Below are 26,910 nucleotides of genomic sequence, written 5' to 3' on the forward strand. Positions count from 1 at the left end.
CATCAGGACCGCCTTCTAGTACCGGGTCGTCCTCTTCATCAGGACCGCCTTCTAGTACCGGGTCGTCCTCTTCATCAGGACCGCCTTCTAGTACATCAGGACCGCCTTCTAGTACCGGGTAGTCCTCTTCATGAGGACCACCTTCTAGTACCGGGTCATCCTTTCATCAGGTCCACCTTCTAGTACCGGGTCGGACCTTTTTAATCCTGGTGTGATAGATGAAGCAGGTGGTGGAAACCTTCCTCAGAGGTTTTCTCCATATTGACATGACAGCATCACACAGTTGCTGCAGGTTTGTCGGCTGCATCCATGATGAGAATCTCCCGTTCCACCACATCCCAAAGCTGCTCTACTGGACTGAGATCTGGTGGCTGTGGAGGCCGTTGGAGTCCAGTGAACTCATCGTCATGTTCTAGAAAGCAGGTGGAGATGATCTGAGCTTTGTGACATGGTCAGCAACAATACTCAGGTAGGCTGTGCTGGTTAAACCAGGCCACGTTGGTACTAAGGGGTCCAAAGTGGACCAAGAAAATCTCCCCCCACCATTACACCAGCAGCAGCCTGAAGCGTTGATCCAAGGCAGGATGGATCCATGTTTCCATGATGTTTCCAGCAGATTCTGAGCCGAGCATCTGAATGTGGAGTTGAAATGGAGACTCATCAGACCAGCAACGTTTCTCCATCTTCTATTGTCCAGTGTTGGTGAGTGTGTGTGAATTGTAGCCTCAGTTTCCTGTTCTTGGGTGTTGTGTGTTCAGAGATGCTGTTCTGCAGACCGTTCTGAGGTATTCTAAATTGCTGTCATGTGTTTGGCTGATTAGATATTTGTGTTAACAAGCAGTTGGCCACTGAGTGTAAGCCACCATCCAAATCCATTAAAGATGAGCACTGACTTGTGCCATCTGTGTACGGCGTCCAATAAAAGACATTGGCAGAAAAGCCTCGGCTGCAGCTTCAGCTCCTCACACCAGCCGAGGTGTGGCAGTCGCTGAGTGAAGATAAAGTTTGTCTAAACTGATGCTGCTTGCAAAATGAGTGACCCGGAGAGCTGATATGTATTTATTGATTATATATAAGGTGTTTGCATCCTTACTGCAGTGGTGTGGAGTTTCATTTTGAATTTTTCCAGGTAGAGCCATTGCTTGGACTCGCTAGGGTCCAGGTCATGGTAAAAATCCCGAGCTGCATAGCCGAAGCTGTGGAACTTCCTGTCGGGAGTCAGTAGGATGGTTGTTGGAGTCTTCTGATTGGACACACCAGGATCTCCTCCCTCCCAACGCCTGGAAAGACACAAGTCAGTCAGAGACATATGGACAGGTAATCCGAAGTTCTACTTTTTATTAAATTACATTTTACTGGTTGTATCTTTGTGTTTTTGTAGTCAACTTGTAAAAAACTTCTGACAGACTGAAACGACATGAACTCAGCTCCTCAGAGGATTGAGCTGCCACAGTATTTCTGGACAAATTGAGGTCAGCTATTCTGAGTATTATCTCTCTAGCTTGGGAAAGACTGATGGGATTATAGAGGCTGCATTTCCAATAAAACCCATCGCGAGGAGCATCTTGTTTAAAATGTGAGAAAAAGGGAAATGAACAGCTTTCAGCTCGGTGGGATCTTATACGTTATTATGTTTTTGTTGTCACTGCTTGTTTTTTTACTTATTCAATGTGCAGGTATCAGTAGTGAATTATTAAAAGTGATTCTTCCTTCAGTCTCATGTTGGTGTGGCACAAACATGACATGGAGGTCCGCCGCTGCAGGGTCTGAGTGCACAAGTGCAAGATGACGTCATCGTTGCCAAAAGATTCCACTTCCTTTGTTCGCTGACGCCTTGCCTTGCGAGACAGTTTCATCCTGGAGGCATTTGTCAAATCTTGGTGATTTCATCTACCCAAGACTCTGTTACCATGGAAACAAGAGGCCAGAAGGCAACAAAACTTTTGTGATTCACTGTCTCAGCATTGTGGTGTAAACAGGGCCTAAGACTGATTCGTTTGGATCTTTAAATACCATTTATTGACAAAAGTAATGATACAGATTAAGATAATTATAAGAAAATAACCTGATATAACCCTGAACGGTGTTGTGTGCTCTGGATCATGCTGGCCTATTAATAATGAATGTCACTCTGAGAGGAGGTCAACTGAGGTAGAAACTCTTTTCACTGTTTTCGTTGGGGGAGGATTTCACTTTGATTTCCAAAAAGCTGTTCACACCTTAGACTGCTCTGCCAGCAGTTGATGCCTGCTCCAACTGTTTCCTCCGAACATGTGAGTTCAGTTGACCTAACACCAAGACGCTGCTACGTTCAAGGACTCTGTGCTGTAAATGTTCCTTCCCTCAGCAGCTTCTGTCCATCTAAATCCAACGCAGTGGTGAAATGTAGGACCCCAGCCACTCAGAATATGAGTTGATAGTCAACCTGATGGCAGCAAACGGTGGAACAGGAGCAACAAAAGGCTGGAAAAGTAACTGGTTCAAATCAAAAACAACTGGAGGAGCATTTGACAACTAATCAGGGTAATTAGCAACAAAAATGTCACAATTAAAGATTTTCCTGGTATAATTATTGCTAGAGAAATAATCACTATTATCTGCATTAATAAATTTCCAAACACCATAAAACCACATGAAGCGTATATAAATTCTATTCATTTTTATCTTTGATGCCAACATAACAAAATAATATAACAACAAAGTAAAGTAAATTTCATCTACCAAACACTGACCAGTACAAGACACCGATCTCACATCGTGTCCTGCAGACTAAAGAGGAGAGGGAGCATCCAGCTTGTTATCAGTGGACAGGTGAAAAGCTGCATCTCTGATGGGATGGGGCTGCATTAGTGCCTATGGTGTGGGCAGCTTCCACATCTGTGAAGCTCCATCAATGCTGAAAAGTACATGGAGGTTTTAGAGCAACATCTGCTCCCATCCAGACAACGTCTCTTTCAGGGAAGGCCTTGCAGATTTCAGCAAGACGATGCTGAACCACATCCTGCATCCATCACAGCAGCATGGCTCCACAGGAGAAGAGTCCGGCTGCTGAACTGGCCTGCCTGCAGTCCAGACCTTTCACCAGTACACAACATCTGGAGCATCATGGAAGCAGAAATCCAGCAACCGAGGTCCAGGACTGTAGAACAGCTAGAATCCTGGATCAGACCAGAATGGGACAACATTCCTCTCCTAAAACTCCAGCAACTGGTCTTCTCACTTCCCAGACGTTTCCAGACATGTTAGCAAAAGAAGAGATGCTACACCATGCTGAACACCACCCTGGAACTACTTTTTACACCGTGCTGAACATCACCCTGGAACTACTTTTTACACCATGCTGAACATCACCCAGGAACTACTTTTTACACTGTGGCGAACATCACCCTGGAACTACTTTTTACACCATGCCGAACACCACCCTGGAACTACTTTTTACACCATGCCAAACATCACCCTGGAACTACTTTTTACACCGTGCTGAACATCACCCTGGAACTACTTTTTACACCGTGCTGAACACCACCCTGGAACTACTTTTTACACAGTGCCGAACACCACCCTGGAACTACTTTTTACACCGTGCCAAACATCACCCTGGAACTACTTTTTACACCGTGCCGAACATCACCCTGGAACTACTTTTTACACCGTGCCAAACATCACCCTGGAACTACTTTTTACACCGTGTCGAACATCACCCTGGAACTACTTTTTACACCATGCTGAACACCACCCTGGAACTACTTTTTACACCGTGCTGAACATCACCCTGGAACTACTTTTTACACCATGCTGAACATCACCCAGGAACTACTTTTTACACTGTGGCGAACATCACCCTGGAACTACTTTTTACACCATGCCGAACACCACCCTGGAACTACTTTTTACACCGTGCCAAACATCACCCTGGAACTACTTTTTACACCGTGCTGAACATCACCCTGGAACTACTTTTTACACCGTGCTGAACACCACCCTGGAACTACTTTTTACACAGTGCCGAACACCACCCTGGAACTACTTTTTACACCATGCCAAACATCACCCTGGAACTACTTTTTACACCGTGCCGAACATCACCCTGGAACTACTTTTTACACCGTGCCAAACATCACCCTGGAACTACTTTTTACACCGTGTCGAACATCACCCTGGAACTACTTTTTACACCGTGCCGAACATCACCCTGGAACTACGTTTTACACCGTGCCAAACATCACCCTGGAACTACTTTTTACACTGTGCCGAACATCACCCTGGAACTACTTTTTCCACCATGCCGAACATCACCCTGGAACTACTTTTTCCACCATGCCGAACATCACCCTGGAACTACTTTTTCCACCGTGCCGAACATCACCCTGGAACTACTTTTTCCACCGTGCCGAACATCACCCTGGAACTACTTTTTACACCGTGCCGAACATCACCCTGGAACTACTTTTTACACCGTGCCGAACATCACCCTGGAACTACTTTTTAGACCGTGCCGAACATCACCCTGGAACTAATTTTTCCAGACGTGTTGCTGCCATCAGATTTACTATTAGCTTATATTTCCATCACATGGTAAATGTCTCAGTTTCATCATCTGATGTGTTGTTTCTCTTCTACGTGGAAGAAAATATGGGTTGGTGAGGTTTGGAAATCATTGAATTCTAGTTTTATTTACATTTCACACAGAATACCAGTCATCAGTGCTGTCAAATAAATTATTCAAAAGTTGTTGTTATGTAAATCACATTGTGTTGTTTTTGTATGAAAACTGTTTTATAAATAAAGTTTGATTTGAATTGTAATCTTAATTTAATGTTAAAGTTTATAAAAAAGACTTGTACAACGGAGCTGTATTTCAGGACTTCTATCCAAGCTCCATATCATCTTTATGTGGTGTCGGTAACCGGGACAGCTACCGCTAATTTATTGCTTGACGTTGAGAAGTGCACCATCAGCACAGTTCTTAATGAAGAAGGATTCAACTTTTCCAAGTAAGAAAAACCCTTACGTACTAAGGCAGGAATGATTTACGTTTAATCCCTGTGTTTAATTAATCATTAAACCCGATTGTTTCATTTTTCCTTTGTGTCCACCAGTTAGTTGGTATTTATTCTCCAGATGTGGTTCAGCTGTTTGACAGTTTTCAAAGGCTGCAGAAGAACAACTACTTTTCCCCTGAAAGTCTGCATTGCAGCACTAACGTACCTCATGGTGTGAATGCACTCTGGCTCCTTAGTGAAGGCGTAAGCATAACCACTGGATGTGGTGCCAAAATCAATGGCAACCACCACCACGAAGGACGGCTGTGACTGCACCTGGTCCGTGTCGCTCTGGTGTGCACATGTGAAAACATGCAAATAAACAGCTCAGTTACAGTCTTCCGACGCTGGTATAGAAGATACGTGAGATAGAAAAAGGAAAGAGTGGATAGACAGGAAGGAGTGGAGAGCAGCTTTGTGCTTTTTCATTAGTGCAGAACATGAGGAAAGTTTCTGCTGCACAAATTATGTCAAAAGCCAAATGCTGGAGTCCGAGAACATTCGGTGAAAATAACATGAAGAGAGTTAGAGATGAGCTCGTATCTAAAGCAAACTATGAAAAGAGAAGCCTGTTAAAAGAAACGACGAAGCTCTCAGCTGGTACGGAGTAATAGCAGGTAAACAGACAAGATGCAGGCATGAGTCACCTGATTATGTGAAGGAGAAAGAGGAGTGATTCCAGGATCACCCATGCTCTTAGCTGGAGAGGGGTTCGCCATCGCATCTGCAGGGAAAACAAACAAAAATATTTATGTCAACGTCACATTTTTATGGTTTCTGACTTGTTCTTATGCACAATTACACACAACCAGACTAAATTACCAACTTCAAGCTAGTGCTTGATAGTTTACCTGATTACCTGTTTTACCAGTTCATACTGGTTCATTCCTCAAAACCAGTTTATGTTTTTGTACTGATCTGAATTTATGAGTTTAAACAGCCTGTGTGTGTGTGGGGGGGGGGGGGGGGGGGAGTGATCAGGAGAAGATCAGAGGGAATCTTTAGTCTACATGAAGACATAGGCAGGAACTCCTGGCTCCTTATGTCGGGATTTGTTTTTATCGCTGACATAAAGTTAAGAGCTGGAAGGAGGAAATTATTTCATCTGCTGTTTGATCTTTTGGGCAGCCAGACGGGTTTTTCATGCATGAGATGAACTCGGATGAGCTACTGTAAAGTGCTGCTTGGTGCTGCTCACACAAAATAACCCAGAACCAGGAACTGAACACCAAATGACTCCAGAGGCTCCATCCTGCTGCTGACCCCAAACACTGCGAACCTACAGGCTGCAAATGGCTGAGAAGTGAAAAGAATGTAAACTAACAACATCCACCCCATTCAAAGAGCAGAACATGTCTGTTGCACCTGTCTTTAAAAACAGAGTGACATTTCCAGTGAATTGGAGATTGTCTCCCCATTTACCACCATCATTTTCATTAGTCTGCTTTAATAGCCTTTACTCAAAGTGTTCTTTGAACACGTACAATAATAATAATACTCCCCTGATGTATTGTGAGTGCCTGGCAGAATTGTCTCACGGCGGGACATCATGTTATCCATCCTATTTTTCCACCTCACTCACCCTTTTCTCTAGTCCACCCCTACAGAGTGGATGAGTGGTCTGAAGACCCGTAATACACTTTGCCAGGCAATTACAGCACCGAATTACGGACCACCTGTGGCTAGACTCCATCTAACCACCATGCAGCTTGTCTCTCTTCGGCCCTACTCCCAAAATCACCTTAACAACATGGACTTTTTATTCTCAACAAAAGCTGGAAAAATCAAATCCTGGGCAGAGAAGTAAAGAAAACGTAATCTAGCAATAAATGTCTCAAGTGCTGAAGACTGAGGATGATGAGTTACATCTCCATCCTGCAGCCGCACGCTCAGGCGGTAAATTCCTGAACGTTAGCAAATACATCAGAATGAAATACGTCTTTTATTTGTACGACCACAAACATTTGATTGGATGTTATTTGTCCCAACAGGTAACAGCTGAGTGTCTGTGGAAGCGTCCCAGTTCCAGTTTAACTGGGACATGAATTTCCTCCTTTCAGGAACATCAACTTGATCCCAGACGGTGGCGTCGTTACACCTTCCCAACAAACCATTTTCATTTTTCTAAGATTCTGTTAAAAGCAAAAACTGTAAAAATACACATGACATCATTTTTTTCTCATTTGTAAAAACAGTTTAGTGAAGTGAGTGAAAGTTCATCCAGAGCTCAGCCAGTTTCCTTTTTATTTGTACCTTTATACTAATTTCACATATGAAGTATTAGATGGTACTTTTAAATCTTGTCATACTTGTTACAATGACAATAAAGACATTCTATTCTATTCTTTTCCGCTCTTTTCTGTTCTATTCTATTCTATTCTATTCTTTAGTTGAGCCAATTAATCCTCATAAAGGCTGAAAAATTTACATGTACAACGAATTTTACTAAAACAGGACCGTGATGTTTATTTTCAACTGTTGGTTCAAGTTCAGACCCTAATGTTCATCAAACCAGACTGAAAGTCTACTTTAGGTCAAATATTAATGTTTAGAAACAATTTAGCTGATCGATGGCGTCTGTGTTCATCAGCCATCGTCAGCATGCCGCCATCCAGCCAGACAGGAACAGAGAATTTACTCAGCACAGTAACAGACACAACATCTCTGACACTGGGAGTCTCTAAGGTCCCTACTTGTCCATCGATGTCCTTACATGTCTCTAAGTACATAGTTGTACTTTTACGAGTAATTTTAATATGACATACTTTTTACTTTTACTCGAGTATATTTATAAGAAACACTACTTCTGCTCCGTTATAATTCTGCTCTTTACTTTTATTTTTTCATGTTTTAACACACAAACCATTTGTTTTGTTTTGTTCTGCATCACTGTTTCACAAATAAAGTATAGCTAGTGGCTACGTCAAATGTTACTAACTACATTTGACTCCGTACCACCAATCAGATGTAACCAGGCAGTCACATGGCAGTCTGGAGCAGAAATGCAGGGGTGGATGACAAAAATGGCCGAAACCATAGCGTGTGACTCGGGAGATAAGAATGGCCGCACATTCAAGCTGTGTTTGCCTTACAGACTTTAAAAAAGAACAGCTATGTCATGCACTGTCATGTGTTTTTCCCAAAATATGAGAAAACACGTCACAGTAAGTTGTAGTAAGCGTAGTTTTGGCTGTGGACGGCCTGCTCCTGTGTTCTTTACTCTGCTGTCAAACCTTTCGTTATGAAAGACCACAACAGCCAGCCAGAAGAAAATGTTTCGAAAAAAAGACTATTTTATTTAAAGTGGTGGATGCCTTCATTTATGTTTTCATTTATTAACATTTCATTTAATAATATTTAATTTAAAAGAACAATAAAACTGATGTTTCTCAGGAGGTAGGAAGTAAAATGAGTTTGAGGAATTTGATGGTGATGATATTAGTGACATAAGGCTGACAATATACCTTACACATTTATCATGGCTGCCACACACATTATGTCTTTGTTAGTGTGTTATTATTAATGATACACATTCAAAAGCTGCAATATGTATGTTACCAGTAGGGGCAGTGAAGGGACCAGTTTGACCAAATGTAAGGTCACACAGTCGACACAACATGCTTGGTTAAGTGTCCTTAAATACCATCTACAATACATGGTACACATGTTGTTTATCATTTTCTTTGCATCCTACAAATTCAGCGACTCGATCTGTCTGAATTCTCTAATGTGCCCCCTAGTGGAATCCTCTGGTAACAACATGGAAGGATGACAATAACTGGACTCACAAAGGAGCCTGTTGACAACATAAATGTGAGGTTGACTGGAAACTAACTGAAGAAAAGGAAATTTAATGGTTGTGAGTTTGTACATTTCTAAACCAGTTGCGATGATTTGAAATCATATTACATTAATTTGACCGTAATGCTGCAGACTAAACACAACTTCTGACTCTCTCAACTGCTACTAAGCAGGGCCCTCATTTATCAGCTGTTCTTAATCATAGATGTGTGCATATTTTGTAAGTGGAATTTACCATCTTCTTGAAATGTTCTTCAATACTAGAACAGCTCTGACCTGCGTACACAGAATCTAGTGGTAAAACAGAGGAACAGATTTTTACAGGTGTCACAGAGATCCCAGCATCTGAATAAACTGAAGAACAGAGAGAAGATCTTCATGGATAGATTTTCCACAGCCAAGCAGCTGCATCTAAGCCATACATTATCAGAAGCAATACAAAGCGTCAGATGCAGTGGTGTAGAGAACGCAGCCTCTGGAGGGACGAATGGCGCGTCACCATCTGGTGATCTGATGGAAGAGTCTGGGTACAGTGGTTCCAGGAGAACAGTACTGGTCTTGCATTGTGTCAAACGTAGGTTTAGTGTAGGGAGAATTATGGTTTGGGGTTATTTTGGACAATTCCATGCTCCCAACGATGTTGTAAAAGTTTGGGAATGGCCCTTTCCTTTTCTAACATGACTGTGCACCAGCGCACAAAGCAGGTCCACGAAGACATGGAGCAAGTTTGGTGTGGGTGAACTTGATTGGCCTGCAGAGTTTGAACCTTAACCCGACAGAAGACCTTTGGGATGAGTTAGAGTGAAGGCTGAGAGCCAGGCCATCTCGTCCAACATCAGTGTCTGACCTCACAAATGTGTTTCTGGAGGAAAAATCCTATAAACACACTTGTAAACCTTGTGGAAAGCCTTCCCAGTGGAGTTGAAGCTGTTATAGCTCCAAAGGGAGTGCCACCTTCATACTGAACTCATCTGGTTAAGAATGAGATGTCTATTACATTTATGTCTATTACATCTTTACACTGGCTGCCGGTCCGTCAGAGGATAGATTTTAAAGTTCTGCTGCTGGTCTAGAAAGCTCTGAATGGTTTAGGACCAACATACATCAGAGACCTCTTGACCCAGTATGAACCTACCAGAACCCTCAGGTCATCTGGTTCCAGTTTCTTATCAGTTCCAGAGTCAGAACCAGACATGGAGAAGCTGCATTCAGCTTCTATGCTCCACATGTCTGGAACAAACTCCCAGAAAGCCTCAGATCAGCTGAAACACTCAGTTTATTTAGATCCAGGTTAAAGACCCACCTGTTCTCTGCTGCATGGACTAGTTTTTATTTAGAGTCCAGATCTGCATCTGGTTCTTTAAGCTGAAATCTTTAAACTTGATCATGTTTTAATGTTGTCTTTCCCCACACGGGAACTTTATTTCTTGCTTTTTATCTATTTTATTTTAGCTTTTTCTTTCTGTTTCTATTTCATTCATTTTATTTCTTTTAATCTTTATTTTTTAATGCACTTGTATTGCTTTCTGCACCTGCCGTAATGTTTATGTAAAGCACTTTGAACTGTCTTGTACATGAAATGTTCTATACAAATAAATTAACTTTGCCTATTAAGTTCATATGAGAGTCAAGGCAGGTGAGCCAATACTTTTCCAATGGTATTCATTCATTTGGCACGTTGTAGTTTGATCTTTAAAAAAAATATATAAAAGAAAATGAAAGAAAAATCTTTAATTTTTAAAAATTTTTTATTTGTTGTTTTTGTTCATTTTAATTAAGCAAAATTCAGCTCGTTATATTTTATCCTGTAATCATATCACTGGGTAAAGTCATTACTGGTGAAATCAGCTATTTTTCATTTCTTTTATCTGAAGTCAGAACACAAATGAAGTTTAATGCAGACAGTTTATTGCTTTACATAAATATGTATCTGTTACTGACTTTTCTACAATTACTGCTCTGTTGTATTTCAGTCACAAAATCTTTGAAGGGAAAAGCTTGTCTGATGAAACAATCAATTACAGTGGCAGATTTACCGATTTTTAAAATAAATGATAGCTGCAGCCTCTTTACTTGGTTCCTGGTACCTGGACACTACTTCACTCTTACGCTCAGGAAAATCTTTCTTTCTATATGAACTGAGGTTTAATTCTGAATTAATCAAGTTTTGGATCTCATGTAAAAGTAATTGTGTGAGTCATGATTTAGTGAAAAGGTAATAAGTAAGCGTAGCTGAACAGAAGGCTGGTGTAAAGCTCCAACCAGGAGACCTGGAAGACCCTCCATCCGTGTTGGAGGAGTAAAAATAAACAGGAAATTTTGTTTTCTTTTGAAAACTCTGCACATCTCATGTTGACATTTCAACATTTTTCTTCTCTCAGCAGGGGCAGTGCCTTCCTGTTGGCCTTTTATTCCATCTCTTCCTCCAATGGCTGTTACTTACAGACTGAGCCATGACAGCACACACCGATAGCATTAAAAACTGCCTTCCTCTGCTTTAAACAAGCAGAAGTCTCAATTTTCCCCTGACAGTGGTGCTGAGCTAAGGCCCCTTTAACATAGACTGAATCAGTAAGTCCAGTACATGCTTTTAACCTAAAAAACAATATTAAACTTAAAGCTTTTGCTTGCAAAATGTCTTTATTTATTTAAATGAATGAATGACACAAAAAACAAATACCTTTTCCACCATATAAACTGCTTCATATATGGTATGTATGCTGCATCCGTGGTCTTTTTCCATCCAGATCCTTATCATTTGGGATCCACTGTGGAAATAGTGGATGTAGGTCGTCTCCTAACGACCTACATTAAGGGTTTGTGGGCCGAAGCTGTCTTGTGCATCTCGTAGAAAACAGCATTTTTCACTGCAGTTATATGCAAAGCTAAATTGCAGGCGTGAGTGACGGCTCACTTCACAGTATTTCTGTTAGTGCTTTCAGACAAACGCCGTCCTGGTGCGGAGGGAGGGCTGAGCCCGCTGCTAACCATGGAAGCCCACATAGAGCGTTTGTGGTCCTGATAAAAGAGAAAAAATCCAGATTTTCATAAAGATAAATCATCATTAGAAGAAAATCCGATTAATCGATTTTACCAATTAATTGCCCAGCTCTAAGTAAAAATACTAATTATATCTTTATTTTTACATGGCATAGTTTGCTTGATGTTACTGCTTATAATAATTACATTTCCAATAAATACAGTAAAAACTGCAAAAATACAAAAAGTCTAAAAATACAGAAGATTGTTAAAAATTCATTTCATAATAAAATCTTTTTTGAAGATTGTTTTATTTAATCAGTATGTAATGTTATAAACTCAAATATCACCAATAAAACATTTTATTTAAAATACACTATATTGATCCCAGAAGGGAAAAACAGTACATCGTCTGCTTTTAACCACCTTTTGTTATCACTGGGAGCAATGGGATGCCTGGTATTCTGGTTCCTGGAGATCTTTAAGCTCTATATGTGTATATACACCTAATTTAGGATAACATACAGTAACAGTATTTATCAATAACAACAAATTCATGGTAAAATAACAGAGCATAAACAGTATTAAACTTTATTTTAGTTTTCTTTTGAAATTACAGTTAATTCAAAATATGGTAAATTTGAAAATATATATTAAAAGATGTTTTATGTGAAATGAAATTATCTTTTCCTTAAAAAAATTTAAAAATGCTATGTATAATCACAGTTACATGTTTTTCATGTTATTTTACATTAGGCATGTAAAGTTGCAGTCTAGCCAGAATCTTATTGGTATTTCTCCAAGGACAGAGGTCTTTCTCCTTCAACATTAAATGTAGAAAGATGAGGAGATGAGCCTGTAATTCTTCAAACCAATAACCTTTCTGCTGCTGTCAAAGTGCATTAATGCTGTTATTTATTCTTCAATTAACCTAGTATAAAAACCTGATGATGCCTGAAAACCTGATGATGAAAGTCCACAGAAAGTCACAGTCTGGTAAAGTGTCAGACATGGTGAAGAAGACACACAGCTAAACTCCTACTGCCGCTTACGATCGCAAAGAGGAGCCTCATTAAATTTACTTCAACAAATGCCACACACACACACACACACACACACACACACACACACACACACACAAATCAGCTATCAAAGAGCCACATTCATTAGAACCGGCTGCAAAATGAGTTTGAGGGGAGAATGTGCTCTGTCTTTATCCCTTCATCTGAGCTTCCATTCATTTGTGCCAAGCAAAGAAAGACACACACACACACACACACACAAGTTTTCTGCAGCTCGCTGCATCCAGTTGGCTGTCAGCCCAGACACACAGTTCAGAGAAACAGCCTGACAACAGCTGCAGCCTCTACACACACACATCTACAGCGTACAGCGAATGACAGCGAAATCATCGAATATTAAAACGATTAGGTGACTAACTGGATTACGTATCTTACGCGTATCAACTATTTTTATTGTGGACGTCGACTAATCGTTGAAGCTCTAGTGCACATTCCTGTGAAATGCACCTCGGCATCGGGTGATCTGGCTTTTCAGGGATCATCTACATCCCACTAGTGTCAAGTCAAACATCTGCTGATCAACTTTCTGCAACATTACTGAACAAATATCAACATAAACAACCAGCCAGTCAGCAGTTAGTAAAATCAGCTGAAAATGTTCAAATGTTGGTTGGTTGGCGAGGCCTCTGTAAAGTTTCCCTGCTCAGACACCAGATGATGTCTGACAGCTCGTTTCTCTTAAGACAAACCGACTAACCAGGCGGAAGCATTGATTTTGTCCTACATTTGATATAAGTAATCCAGTAATTTACATAATAATCAGAACAGAAATGTGAGGCTGTAATCCAGAGCTGCTGTTCCCACCACACACTGCGCGTAGGGCACCACCAGTCGGGGGGATAGATTAATGATCAATCATAATCGTCTTCACGCCATATCTAAAGTTAAAAATGTCATCGTCCACTTTGATTGACAGGTTTGTGATTTCTGATCTGACATGTTCATCTAAACGTTTCTGGTGGTGAATTTGATTCATTTAATGTTGGTTAGCATTGTTAATCAATCATTGGGTTTGTTATTTTACTACGTTTTTACCTTCTTTGTGATTTTCTGCTGATATTGATCTGTACCTGGAACTCTACTTTCAGAAGATTCAGAGAGCATTAAACCTTGTCCATCATTATTAGTCCATTGGGCAAATTTTAAATAAAGTTACTAGACCTTCTTGAGAGGGTGGGGGAGGATGGGGTGCATTGGTTGGTTCATTTAGCAGTTCATTGCACATAAAAACACCGCCTGCCCCGTCGCAGATGAAGCTTCTCGTGGAGCATGAATTGACCGGACATACAAACTTTTCCTTTTTCTTGCGGCCTCGTGGAGTATGTATCAAGCTTAACACTCCAGACTTTATTTTTTGGTACATACTTCTCCATAACTTTTGCCACAGGCTAGCAGCTAGCTAAGTGTCGTCTTCTGCCTACTGCAGGGGTGTCCAGCTCCTGTCTTCAAGGGCCACAATCCTGCAGGTTTTTGATGTGTCCCTGCTCAAAAACCACCTGACTCAAATTGATGAGTCATTGTGCAAAACTTAATAGGCTGTTGAATCTATTTCACTGGAAAATCTGCAGGACAGCAGCCCTTGAGGACCGACTTTGGGCACCCCTGGCCTACTGGAATTTGTTAAACAACTGACTGACACATTACTGCCACCAACCGGTGGGAGGCTGTATTACAAGGAGTTAACATGGATAACAGGAATATCTCTTAGGTCTTCAACTGATAACTTAAGAGGCCCTCACAGTCCACAGGCACAAACCCAAACCCATTTAGGCCTAAACATGTAGTTATTGACCTGTCCTACTAAAATTCAAATTTTCTGACACATGGAAATTCCCAGTTACTTAAAATAATATGTGTTTAATATGTTTCTGAACTATAGAGGTCACAATTATTTTTCTGTCACAATGCATTCTGTAACATTACGTATAAGGGCTGCACTCTAGAATACATTGAGGCGAAGGCAAATTCGACTTGTTTGTGGCAGATTTTTCTTCTTTAACTGTGGATCCACATAAAAAATGCTGCACCAAGCTGCTCTTTGTTTCAGTTTCCAGTCAAAAGGAAAAAAAAAACAAACAACCTGAGTCTTTGCAGTTTTCTGAGCGTTAATAATAGTATAATAATATATAGTAGCTAATAATAATAATCTCTCCTCCTTTGAGTTCATTTATTGACCACAGAGCTAACAGGTGGCAGGTAAAAATGAAGACTGAAACCAAGAACAGAACAACAACAACGCAGTTCATACTGGCGGCTAAAAACCCAGAAGAAACGTCAGAGACGCTGGACGTCCTGCTGTCAGCCTCAAACCATAAACCTGACGCTGAACCATCAGACCGACCCTGGACACGGAGGAACCACTGCTCCGTTTAGCCCTCCAATCTGGAAGTTTCCAGTTTTTCTTCAACTATGACCGATGCTGCAACTCAAACAGATGACAGCCCATCAGATGAGGCGGAACAGCCGCAGCAGATGTCTGTTACCCAAAAACTACAGATCATAGCTGTGGCCCAACTCAGGGTCTGCACACTTCGAAGTGCGGATTCGTCGGCTACACACGTCATCATGGTGCGCCAAGCGCTGTCCCAATTCAGAGAATTCGAAGGAGCCTCCAAATCCACCCGACAAATTCATTTGACTTTAAACTAAAGAGAAGAGAAGCTGAAGCCAATGTTTTTCAAATGAGGTCTGTTGTCGTGAGCAGTCAGAGTTCCTTTTAATAAGTTAAAGTAGTACAGCGAACCCTAGAAACATAATATAATACAGATATGTTGCCTTGTGTATTGTTTAATGTTCATGATAAATAAGTTTTATGTTACTCTGCAACCTCCAGCCGCTTTGAATGAGTTGCTTCTCGCTTCGCTTTTTGGGCTGCGCCATGTTTGACGCGCTCAGTTTGGAGCTAAAATAAACGACACGCAGTTGTGTTGATGACATGATAAATTGCCTTTTCATTTGTTTCTCACAATTTCCACAGTAGTTTCATTTGTGACTGCCAGGCAGACATGCTGTTTTTGATTTGACCCACATTTCCAAACGCACAGCTGGTGAGAGCATAACCCTGAACGAGACAGGTGTTGAAAGACTTTAAATGAAATACTTTGACAGAGAGACTGAGTGAGGAAGGTTCCTGCAGAGGTCACAATCTGAGGAAATGCCTTAAACCTTTCTGTTGAACAATGACTTTCCTTCCTGCCTGTATGTAATGGAAAACAACATCTGATAACGGCTGAAGCTGCGCTCAGATACGGCCTGGTTGCTGGAGACCATTTCCTGAACCCGTGCTGGACAAAAATAGACCACTACTGAGGTGACGTTCACCTTAACATGACTGACTGATAATGATTTTGATCTAATTCTACAGCTTTGTTTTAAATGAGGGTGCGCATAATTTAACAACCTAGAAACAGTTTGGGGGGGGGTTACATCAGTGCTGAGTCCTATTTTAAGGAATCAGTGTGCAAGCAGGAAACATCCAACTCATCAGGAGGCTGTTCTTTAAGCAGAACATCAATCTGCTGCAGATGTAGAGCTTCTAATGCTACGTCATCTTTGTTCCAGCCCATTGTGCTCTGACAAGCAAAGCGCTTTCATTTCCCAGACATTTTGTCTTTTAATATGAGTATTTTGGGATGTCTGTGGCTCAGCTGGTGGAGTGTGGAAGGTGTGTCGGGGTGACTTAGACTAGACACTGAACTCCATGCTGCCCACAACATGCTCATCAAATGCAGGGAACAAACATACTGCAAACTGTGGTCTGACCGGTCACTTTATCAGGTCCGCCTGCTCTGTATGGAGGACCGAAACTGACAAAATTACAAATAAACAGAAATATAAAAATAGCTCAATAAACAAATTGATGTGCCAATAAATAATACTTTTGTTTTTTTTATTTTCCATTAGGAAACCTAGAAGACAAGACAAAAATGTATATATAGTTTTGGTAAGTTTCAACTGTTTTAATTTAATTTTGTGTTAATGTTGTTATTTATTTACTTCCCCATGTTATTTTCAGTTCAGTTTATTTATACGGTGATTTTTTTCCTTCTTTATTTTAATGACTGTATTTATTTCTGTATTATTTTCCTTTTACATATGCATTTTTGCCTCATTATGTAAATCAGGGGGGGGGGGCGGCCTTTCAAGACATGGGCAGATCCTTGTCTATTGGTCAGTCCACACTGAGAAGGTCACAGGCTGTTAGCACAGGGAGAGCTGTACAGCCAAGCTGTGCTGACTGAGGTTGTGGGAGGGAAAAGTTTTAAGCTGGCAGAAATGGCTGACTTTCAACAGGAGACTGTACAGAATCTTCAGCACGTTGCTCTGTTAGCTGAAAAACCCTGATGACTGTTTTCTGCTTAGTGTGGATCAGTAAGTGAGAGGCTGTTCCAGCTGCAGACCTGCACAACTAACAGGTGGAAGGTTCTGGTAAAGCTGGCCGTGATGCTTAGAGAACGTTGCCTGGGTTGTTGAGATGAAAACTCGATGTTCTGTTAACGTCCGCTGAAGGTTGCAGCTAAAACAGAAAGAACCTTCCTTGAACCACCGTTCTTCCTTCTTCCTGTCCCGGTCCACCACAGCCGCTGCTCCCAGAGAAAGACACGGTCCTCTCGGATTGTAGAGCATATCCAGCCTTCCTTTAATTCTGTCATCATACAGGTTTCCCTCACTTGTAAGGACAAATGTACAGGAAAAATAAATAAATTCAACCACTTGGTGGTTATTTTACTTGATTATTCAATACTGCTCTCATTGTCAGGTACCAGCAGGTCAGGACGGGACCGACTGCCCGAATGAAGTGACTCTTTTCCGGCTGCATCTCTCAGCTCTTTACTGGTCAGTTTGGAGCATCGTCTTCCCAGTTTTGTCCCGTTTATTTCAGCTCTACATCACTCAGCAGCGTTATCCATCCATCCATCCATCCATCCATCCATCCATCATCCATCTATCACCCGTCCGTCCGTCCGTCCATCCATCCATCCATCCATCCATCCATCCATCCATCCATCCATCATCCATCTATCATCCGTCCGTCCGTCCGTCCATCCATCCATCCATCTATCGTCCGTTCATCCATCCGTCCATCAATCCATCATCCATCCATCCATCATCCATCCATCCACCATCCATCCGTCCGTCCATCCATCCATCCATCCATCCATCCATCCATCATCCATCCATCCACCATCCGTCCGTCCATCCATCAATCATCCGTCCGTCCGTCCGTCCATCCATCCATCCATCTATCGTCCGTCCATCCATCCGTCCATACATCCATCCATCTACCATCCATCCATCCATCATCCATCCATCCACCATCCATCCGTCCGTCCGTCCATCCATCCATCCATCCATCCATCCATCATCCATCTATCATCCGTCCGCCCGTCCGTCCATCCATCCATCCATCTATCGTCCGTCCATCCACCATCCATCCGTCCGTCCGTCCATCCATCCATCCATCCATCCATCATCCATCTATCATCCGTCCGTCCGTTCGTCCATCCATCCATCCATCTATCGTCCGTCCATCCATCCATCCATCCATCCATCATCCATCTATCATCCGTCCGTCCGTCCGTCCATCCATCCATCCATCCATCTATCGTCCGTCCGTCCGTCCATCCATCCATCCATCCATCCATCCATCCATCCATCCATCCATCATCCATCCATCATCCGTCCGTCCGTCCATCCATCCATCCATCCATCATCCATCCATCCATCCATCCATCCATCCGTCTGTCAGTGACATAACTCTAAAAATTATGGACGGATTTTGATGTAATTTTCAGGAAATCTCCAATATGGAATAAGGATATGGAATTATATTTTGGGGGTGATCCGGATTACCACCTGGATCCAGAATTAGAACCGCCAAGGGGTCATTTTGACACCTGCGACGCAGAATTGAAATGATAAGGGTGGCGTTTACAGACACTTGTTTTTTTTTCCTTTTTAAATCTTTTTTTTTCTAGCATTTGGACATAGGCAAACCTTCAATAAATAATTAATTGATTAGCATGTGGGATTACTTCTGGCTTGATTTTTCAAATAGAAAATGTCAAATACTTACTAGCTTACAACATTCATTTATCAGCCAACATATAAGAAAACTAAATAATTTTTTGAATGAATTTATACTTTAGCAATTATTTGATCATTTCATAATTAATTAATCCGACATTGTTTGGCCTGGATCATGTTGATAATTTGGATCTGGTGATTCAGAAGGTTAAAAAGGTTACTGGGTGGGCTGTTGGGCCTTTAGGGGTTTTCTCAGGTGGAGGTCTGTCCTCTCTGAGTGCTTCTAGTTCATCTATGGTTTATTGTTGTCTGATGTTGTTTTTATTGTCTGTCCTGTACAGAACTTTGGCCAACAAGGTTGTTTTAAATGTGCTATAGAAATAAATTTGACTTGACTTGATGTGTCTGTGATTACATACGTTATTGAATCAGACTCGTGCTCTGGACTCTGCAATGCAAAATCAGTTTGGCTAAAGAACTTAACGTTGTATATTAGATACAGTTTGTTTATTCATGTGCTTTATTATTATTTTGTCAGCAATTTTCAAGTGTTGACTCAATGTGCAGGACACAATTACTCAGTTGAGTGTCACACACACACACAGTCTGTTCTTTATATTGCTTTTAAATAGCAGCAAATGGTAAAGTACAACCTGATCATTTTATTAACCAAACTATCAAATCACTTTATGTCTCACAAGGCAGACACAGTCTACATTTCTTCTTCATTTATGTAATTGCGTCATGTCGTTTTTGATTTACCAGGAAGAAATCAGTCTGCTCTGCAACAAGGGTCCCTGATAAGCTGAAAGCTTCTTATCGTCTTCTTGACAAGGTCTAGCTTTCTGAAAAGACCAACCCAAAATAAACTAGGTCACAACTACAACTATAATATTGGTCTCTTAAGAAGGCTGAAGCATACAAGATTATTACAGAAGTGTCACCAGAGGTGTTACTGTGTAAATTCACCTGGAACACGGTGCAGATATGACTCCTTGTTTGTGTGGTTTGCTTGAGAAGGTGAAATTAGCAGAAACTATAATGTGGACAAAGCTGTTCTCATGTTTTTCTTTCATTCTCATGTCATTGCTTGGGGTTTAAACTGTGTTTGGTTTAGATGCCAGTGCTTGGTAGAGTCTTTTAACTGAGCTTCACCCTGTCAGGTTGCTATGCTACATGTTAGCATTGCTGCTTCTGGCCTCTGCAAACATCTTCTGGACTGTAGCATCTCAAGCTGCCTCCTGTACAGGTGGATCTAGTCAAGAAGATCATTTTATCTCCAGTAACTCTCGTAAGATAATCAGCTGACAAGTCTAATAACCTCTAGAAAGCTTATTAGACACTGAAAAGTTGACATTTAAATGTTTCTGCACAAAACCATCACAAAACTCTTGGAGAAATCAGTAGTCAGGATTTTAAATAAATCCAACTTCCTAACAGCGACTACCAACCTTAACCCGGCCTGACAAGCCTCAACCCCACTCCCACGCTGTTCAAAGACGACGTCAAAAACAAGAACTCACTTCATTCATGAAGCGTCGTCATTTAGATGAACTACCTTTTATACTCCTCATTAGCTGGGAGGCTGCTGCAGCAGCAGATACAACTGGAACAAGGATCCCATGTCACAGTCCACAGAAGGGACACAAAAAGCGTCACTGAAGTAAAAATCGCTGCATCTACTTCTGGGACAAAGAGTATAAATGTACAGTTCAAAAAAATGACTAAATCTTCTTAATGTCTCATCAGTTCTTCCATTCTTCTAAAAAAATCTAAGGCAGCTTCCCTTTTTGTTTATGAGTTCTGTCCTGTATGTTTCCATGTGGACAGACATCGAACCTTTTCCCGTGTTCATGTCTCCCCTCTCCATCAGGTTTCATGTTAACTCTGCAGAACCTGTCAACAGCATCATTACAACGCTACTAGACAGGTTCAAATCAGCTTCACGCCACTTCTTCTCCATATTCACATCACTGAGGGTTCTTATCTGATGTGACTGATTAGGTAGTGGAAAGGATCTGGTGTTTCCTCTGATATCTTTTTATCACATCCCAATGTCAGACTTCTCGGACAAATCAGGTCACAAAACAGCTGAAGTTAAACATCTTGTTTCAGGGTCTGTGGATTCAAACCAAACTGAGCCGATAGCTGCGTTTCCATTACCCCTAGAATTGACAAAACCTAAATAGCGCAATAAAAACTGGTAATGGAAACACCTACATTTTAAAAAACTCTCAAAAACAGCTAAAAAAGTTTTTCTCATGAGGTGGTTTTTCAGATATGTTGATATGGAAGTAAATCGCAAGTTTAACGAAAAACTTTTTTCACATTTACATGTGGCCGGATAGGGGGGCTCACATGGCCAGTTCATTTCACGTAAAGATGGTGCGGTATGTGTGGACGGAGGAGGAGAGGGACATCTTTTTACAAATTATTGAGAAAAATATAACCACCAGCCTTGACAGCAAACAACAGCGAAATGCAGAGTTTTACAAGGAATTAGAAATTTCCTTCCTCCTCAAAGTGGAGTCTTGCAGGACGAGAGTTCACGAGAATTATGTCTAATGTGCTAAACAGCAGTCAATGGAAACACCTGCAAATTGCAATTGTTCTTTGTCGACCATTTTAGACAAAAGTTTTCCTTTTATTTAGCAGAAACTGTAATGGAAACGCAGCTAAAGATGTCCATAGACTTTCCAGAAAGGGGTCTATTCCTTTCTGAAGCAGCAATGGACACCAGGTCAAAAAAATCTCTAGTGCCTTTTTAATCTGGTTTAGGCACTCTGTGTAACAGGGATGAGTTAGGGTTAGGTAATCGGTCATTAACAGGTTTGTGCAGAACTCTAAATGGACTCCCTGCTAAATACAGTGTGTTTTTCTCTACAGTCATACACACTGGTGAGCATATAGAAAGGTACTTACTAACATTACCCCCTAACATTGCAATCACTGACAAGATTGCCATGACTAAATGACAACCATCATCTTAATTTTGCAGGGATGTACTGTAAAACTGGGAGGGGTACGAGAATATCCAAACCGAGCTGTCCTACTTTTTTGGGACCCTAACATTGGGGATCCAATCTTGCCTACACTAAACGGTGGAGCTTGTCACACTGCAACCTACTGATTGGTGGAAAGAATCATCGCTTCCTGTGTGACTCAGCACTGATAACAGCAGGAACAGCTCCATGTCAAAATAGTAGAAGTAAAACAACCTGCTGAATGTTTGTTTCTGTGACACATTCTTCATTGTAATTCAAGGAAGACGTTGCATAGCTAAGACATCTCGCTTTTACATAGCTGACGCATCTATTTCTGTCTAGCTGATACCCCACCTACCGTGTAAGGATAAGGTTGCTGTGGAGATCCAACAGAAAGCAGGTTTATCGAACCAAACAATCCCAAGTCGGGGTGGAAAAGGAGCTGAAGGGTTCTTACTGACAAAACTGACATGAAGAGGCAATAACGATGAGAGAATGTGTTGATATCCAGTTGCTAGTGTGTGATGTGGCGCCAAAAAGCAAAATACTGCTGTGACGTGACACAGCATCCTGGAAACAAAGTATTGAAGGGCTTACTCAGCCTCGGGACAGCGGCTCCAAGAATGTACATAATGAATGTTTTTGTACCATCAAAACTACTCAGAAGGACAGAGTTTTAGGGTCAGAAAATTACAAAGTGCTACTTTAAATGGACTTCCTGCTAAATAGAGTGAGTGGCCCTTTTTATTTTCTCTACAGTCGCACATTGATGGACATACAGGATAGCAGGTAATATAGAGTTCAGCATCTTTCCCAAAGACTCTTCAAAATACTAGAGATCAAACCAGGGTTGGACGAAAACCACTCTGCCAACTGAACCACAGTTCGGCTTCATTTGGCCCTTTCCCACTAGCACCCTCTTAGCCCAGCCCGACACCACCCCACCCGATTTGTAGGTGTTCCCATCAGGATTTTCCCGGTGCGAGTAGATACATTTTAACCGGTCTGAAAATCGTGACGGGTCTAGATAACAGGCCACTATTGGCCAGAATTTGACGTCATGGGATGAGTCAGAGAGCGACTTCCAACCCTGCAATCCTTAAAAAGCCCAAAGCCGCGACTGTGGATAACACTGGCAGCAGCCGCAGAGAAGATGCTAAAAAGCCATCATCATGGTCCAACACAGAGGTGACTAAGTGGGTACTAGTGGAAAAGGCCCAACTGTGGTATCAAGTGTAATTTTGTTGCACTTTAGCTGCAATGACAATAAAGTTCGATTCTATTTATGCATAAAAAGAGAGAGGGTGGGGTCTATCAGACGCTTTTCCATCCATTCATCTAGAAATCCGGAAACACATAATCACAAACTGACCAATCATACGGGAGTACTTCCACTTGCTGCGTAGCTGGCGTACACGTCAAGCGGACCTACAAGGAGCATACGGTGGTGATGCTGTAACCAGCTTTTCACAGCTGCTATCCAATGAGAGGACATCTGGACAGGTCACCAGTCCATCACAGGTCCAACTCAGACACAAATGAGACCAAAAATCATGCATGGACAGTTTTCATCAATAACTGATGCATAAGGAGAAAAGCTAGGATGAAACTCACTGACACTTTGGTCAGGGAATAAAAAGTAGATGAAAACATTCAGCAGAAAAGCGATCCAACCCTGTGTGGTAACAAGGAAAACAAATATTCGATCTCCCCCTGGGAAGATAAGACAAAATGTGAAAAACCGGAGAGCAGAAAGAGACGAGCAGACATGTGGACACATTTCAGCCCAGATGTGGTAAAACAAGACAGTTTGTAAAACTGAAGCTAAAACTGGTGAAAACACAACAAATCTGAAGGAATATTTACAGAAATCCATTTAAAGCTAAGCATGCTAAAGCTAACGTTGCATTGTGGGTGTTTTTACAGGAGATCACAGCTGTCGTGTCAATGTTGTTATCAGAGCAGTTAATGAACCATTAATCTGAGCTGGAAATCAGATTTACTTTTACTGCATAACAAGCCATTTCAGTCCATAACAGGTTAACAGAAATACCGTGTCACCGAGGTGTGAGTAATGATTTCATTCAGGGAAACTTTTAACTCTTTAAATTCCTGTCCATTATTTTAGAAAACATAAAAGAACACCCAGAGGGAACTGAATCAGCATCTTAAACTGAATCAGATTAAATTGTGACTAAAACTAAGAGACATTTTTCTGGCCAAGTTTTTTTCTCAGACAGATTCATGGTTGATGACACAGAGGAAGGCTGCATGAGGCCTGAAGGTTATCTTGCTGCCCCCTGACCGTTGTGGAGGTTTGTTTCACGTAGAAACAGACAAGACCTGCCCTATGACATAAGCACTTATATTTAACATCATGCATGTTTCCCCTTCACTCTGACCTGTGTGAACCAACACAGTTTCATCTACATCGACATGGACAAAGGGCCCGTTATCGTCTGAGAGCTGCTGTGATGTGATGTGTGACCTACGATAAATCCACATTAGCTTTAATGACTGCAAACAAGTAAATGAGATTAGACCGAGACTCAGCGATGTTAGGTCCAGAGTAAGAAACGGTTTTAATGAATCTAAAATGTAAAGACCTATCAGACCTCCGGGTGTGACAAACAGCCTGAGTGTTTTTTTTTATTATTGAACCTGCAGGAGGAAGGAGCAGGAACGCTGAAGAGCACGATCAGCAGTGATGCTGCATTCATGTAGCAAAGGAGTCACCACAATAAGAACAGAAAAAACAGAAAGACCATTTAATGAATTCAGTATACGTCATGGTCAACATCAGAGTCCTGCAGATCCATTATCTGAGAGGTAAAAGGTTCCTTCTCCAATCTTTTCTCCAGTCAGACTCTCCTGTTGGAGTCTTTATTTTGTAGAGCAGCTCAAGCTGAATTCTGAAAACTTTTAAGTGGAACATCAGGAAGGTAGCAATGGAAACTGAGCTGGTTCCTCACGTACTTCTATGGACAATGTTGAGTCTTATGAGACCTATGTTTGTTCTTTTTTGTTGTTTTTGTCTTTTGTTGTTGCTTTTTTGTTGTTGTTTTTTTGTGATGTTTTTGTAACGGATAAACTGCTAGAAAAACCAAGATGTGAAAAAGAGTTGGCTGAACAAGGGCAAGAAAAAAAAACTCTTCATGTAAAAGGTCAGAAAGTAAGTGGTGGAGTATGTGGAGCGCGATCATTTCTCAGCCTCTGGCATGCAGCAGGGCTTCCTGGTTGCATATAGACGCTTTCAGGGCTGGTGTCTGTAACTGCTCCAGCATGGGAGTGAAACCCTGCCTTCAAACACTAAAAGCTAAGTTTGTTTTTTTTAGCTTTAGGAATTTATGCCATACGTTTTAACCATTATTCTTCCAGTACGTTATCAGGGTGAACTTCTGAGGCAGTCAGTGAGCTGGATTACATAACTCTGGACTGAAGCCAAGCCTCCAGAGAGGTTTCTCAGCATCTGAGAGAAAACTTTAAATCGCCCAAACTTCTTATTTTTTGGTCTTATTTCACACTTTACATGACTGTTGCACACCTCGTATTCTTGCAGAATGTGCAACTTTAAAGCACTGCTGCAAATGATTGTTTACGTGGAAGTAAATCATTTAGAACGAAAGCAGCAATCAAACCACATCATCTCTACAACAGAATACCTCACTGGAAAAGGCCGGCTCTCTTTTTCAGATCCTAAACTCATGAAGCGTTTGTTTTCTAGCAGTGGGGAGGACGGAGAGCCTCTGAAGGCTGGCACGAGCAGCTCCATGTGGGCGGGTGGTGGTGAGCACTGCGTTACCTGAAGACGTGCTGCAGACTTTGCTGCATTGAGTCACAACTCCGGTGGGACGGGCCACGTGACCAAACTCTGCACCGTTATGGAGGACAGGGCTGGGATGGACCTGCACCCCTAACAACAGAGGGAGCATTTTGATGCCAGAGTTCGGTCTCTTTCACTGAAAACACGAGTACTAAGCACAAAAAATAGCTAAGCCTGTGTTTGGTGGTGCAGAGTGGCGCTCGTGCAGGCCAGACAGCGGCGTCCCGCACGCTGCGGCTGTCCTTGGAGCTCATTCCGCCGCTCTGCACTGCAGCAGGACCAGCTGGAGGCTTTCCAGGCTGGATCCAGCTCCAACACCGATCCCGTCTGCATGCAGCCTTTACTTGGAGCTAAAACCTACAAATCTTAGCGGAGTGCACGTGAACGCGACTCACAGTCGACCACAACGAATAGAAACTGCGTACGTGCGCGCGCATTAATTAGTCCCAGAAATGAGCGCTGCTGGTGAAAAAGGAGCAGATTTATCGCGTTAGAGAAGCAGCAGGCTGACCTGAGATGAGCTTGTCCGTCGCCGTGTCCTTCCCACTCATCGTGTCCCGCAGTTTGACCTCCTCCCGAGCCTTCTCTCCGATGCAGCTACACCAAGCAATTTTCCTGCTTGTCTGGAACTCCGGGCCAGAGAGGGAAAAAACACGCAGAAACACGCTCCACGGTGGCGAGGCAGGGTCCCCTTCGACTTCTGGCCGCTTTCCGCTTTCTTCTGCTCAGAAAAACGTCCTAAAACACACGCAGGGTCGGTTTCAGAGTGTGGGTGTGGGTAGGAGGGGGGCAGTGAGCTTCAGCAGAGAGGATGTTGGCCCCCAGACTTGCTGCTGTCCGCCCCTCCCATCGCATTCACGCCTGTCCGGGCCAGGAATGCTGCCGCTGCCCGGTCTGCTGCGGCTCTGTTCCGGCACCCCGCTGGCCTCTCACACAAACCCGGTTTCACGAGGAATCAGTCTGAAACTACCTGATCCTGAACCAGAGCTGGGAAACATCTTAGACGATACTGATTTATTTAAAACTGGGATGGACTCACACGCACTCTCTGACAAACAGTAAATTGTACCTCAGGGATCTTGGTACAGTTCCCTCACAGTGGGAACTTTTTCATACCCCTGTAGTTTGTACCTCTGCTGTGTGTCTTGTAGAGAAGTAGAGAACGTCTTTCT

The 26,910-nt window shown here is 42.1% G+C and overlaps 1 protein-coding gene across 3 annotated transcripts in view; it reads right to left on the reverse strand.

Annotated features, from left to right (window-relative positions):
* Positions 1 to 26,570, reverse strand: part of hspa12a (heat shock protein 12A) — a 53,547-nt gene extending 26,977 nt beyond the window's left edge. For all 3 annotated transcript variants that reach the window (XM_042010621.1, XM_042010620.1, XM_042010619.1), the window contains exons 1-4: positions 26,250 to 26,570; positions 5,690 to 5,766; positions 5,209 to 5,333; positions 1,094 to 1,280 (exon numbers count right to left, since the gene is read on the reverse strand). In XM_042010621.1, coding sequence (XP_041866555.1) covers positions 1,094 to 1,280; positions 5,209 to 5,333; positions 5,690 to 5,766; positions 26,250 to 26,289 — 429 coding nt within the window. In that variant the 5' untranslated portion in view covers positions 26,290 to 26,570. The remainder of the gene's footprint in view (positions 1 to 1,093; positions 1,281 to 5,208; positions 5,334 to 5,689; positions 5,767 to 26,249) is intronic.
* Positions 26,571 to 26,910: the final 340 nt, after the last annotated feature.

The sequence above is a fragment of the Melanotaenia boesemani genome, chromosome 16 (genome assembly GCF_017639745.1).
Source record: "Melanotaenia boesemani isolate fMelBoe1 chromosome 16, fMelBoe1.pri, whole genome shotgun sequence".
Lineage (NCBI taxonomy): Eukaryota > Metazoa > Chordata > Actinopteri > Atheriniformes > Melanotaeniidae > Melanotaenia > Melanotaenia boesemani.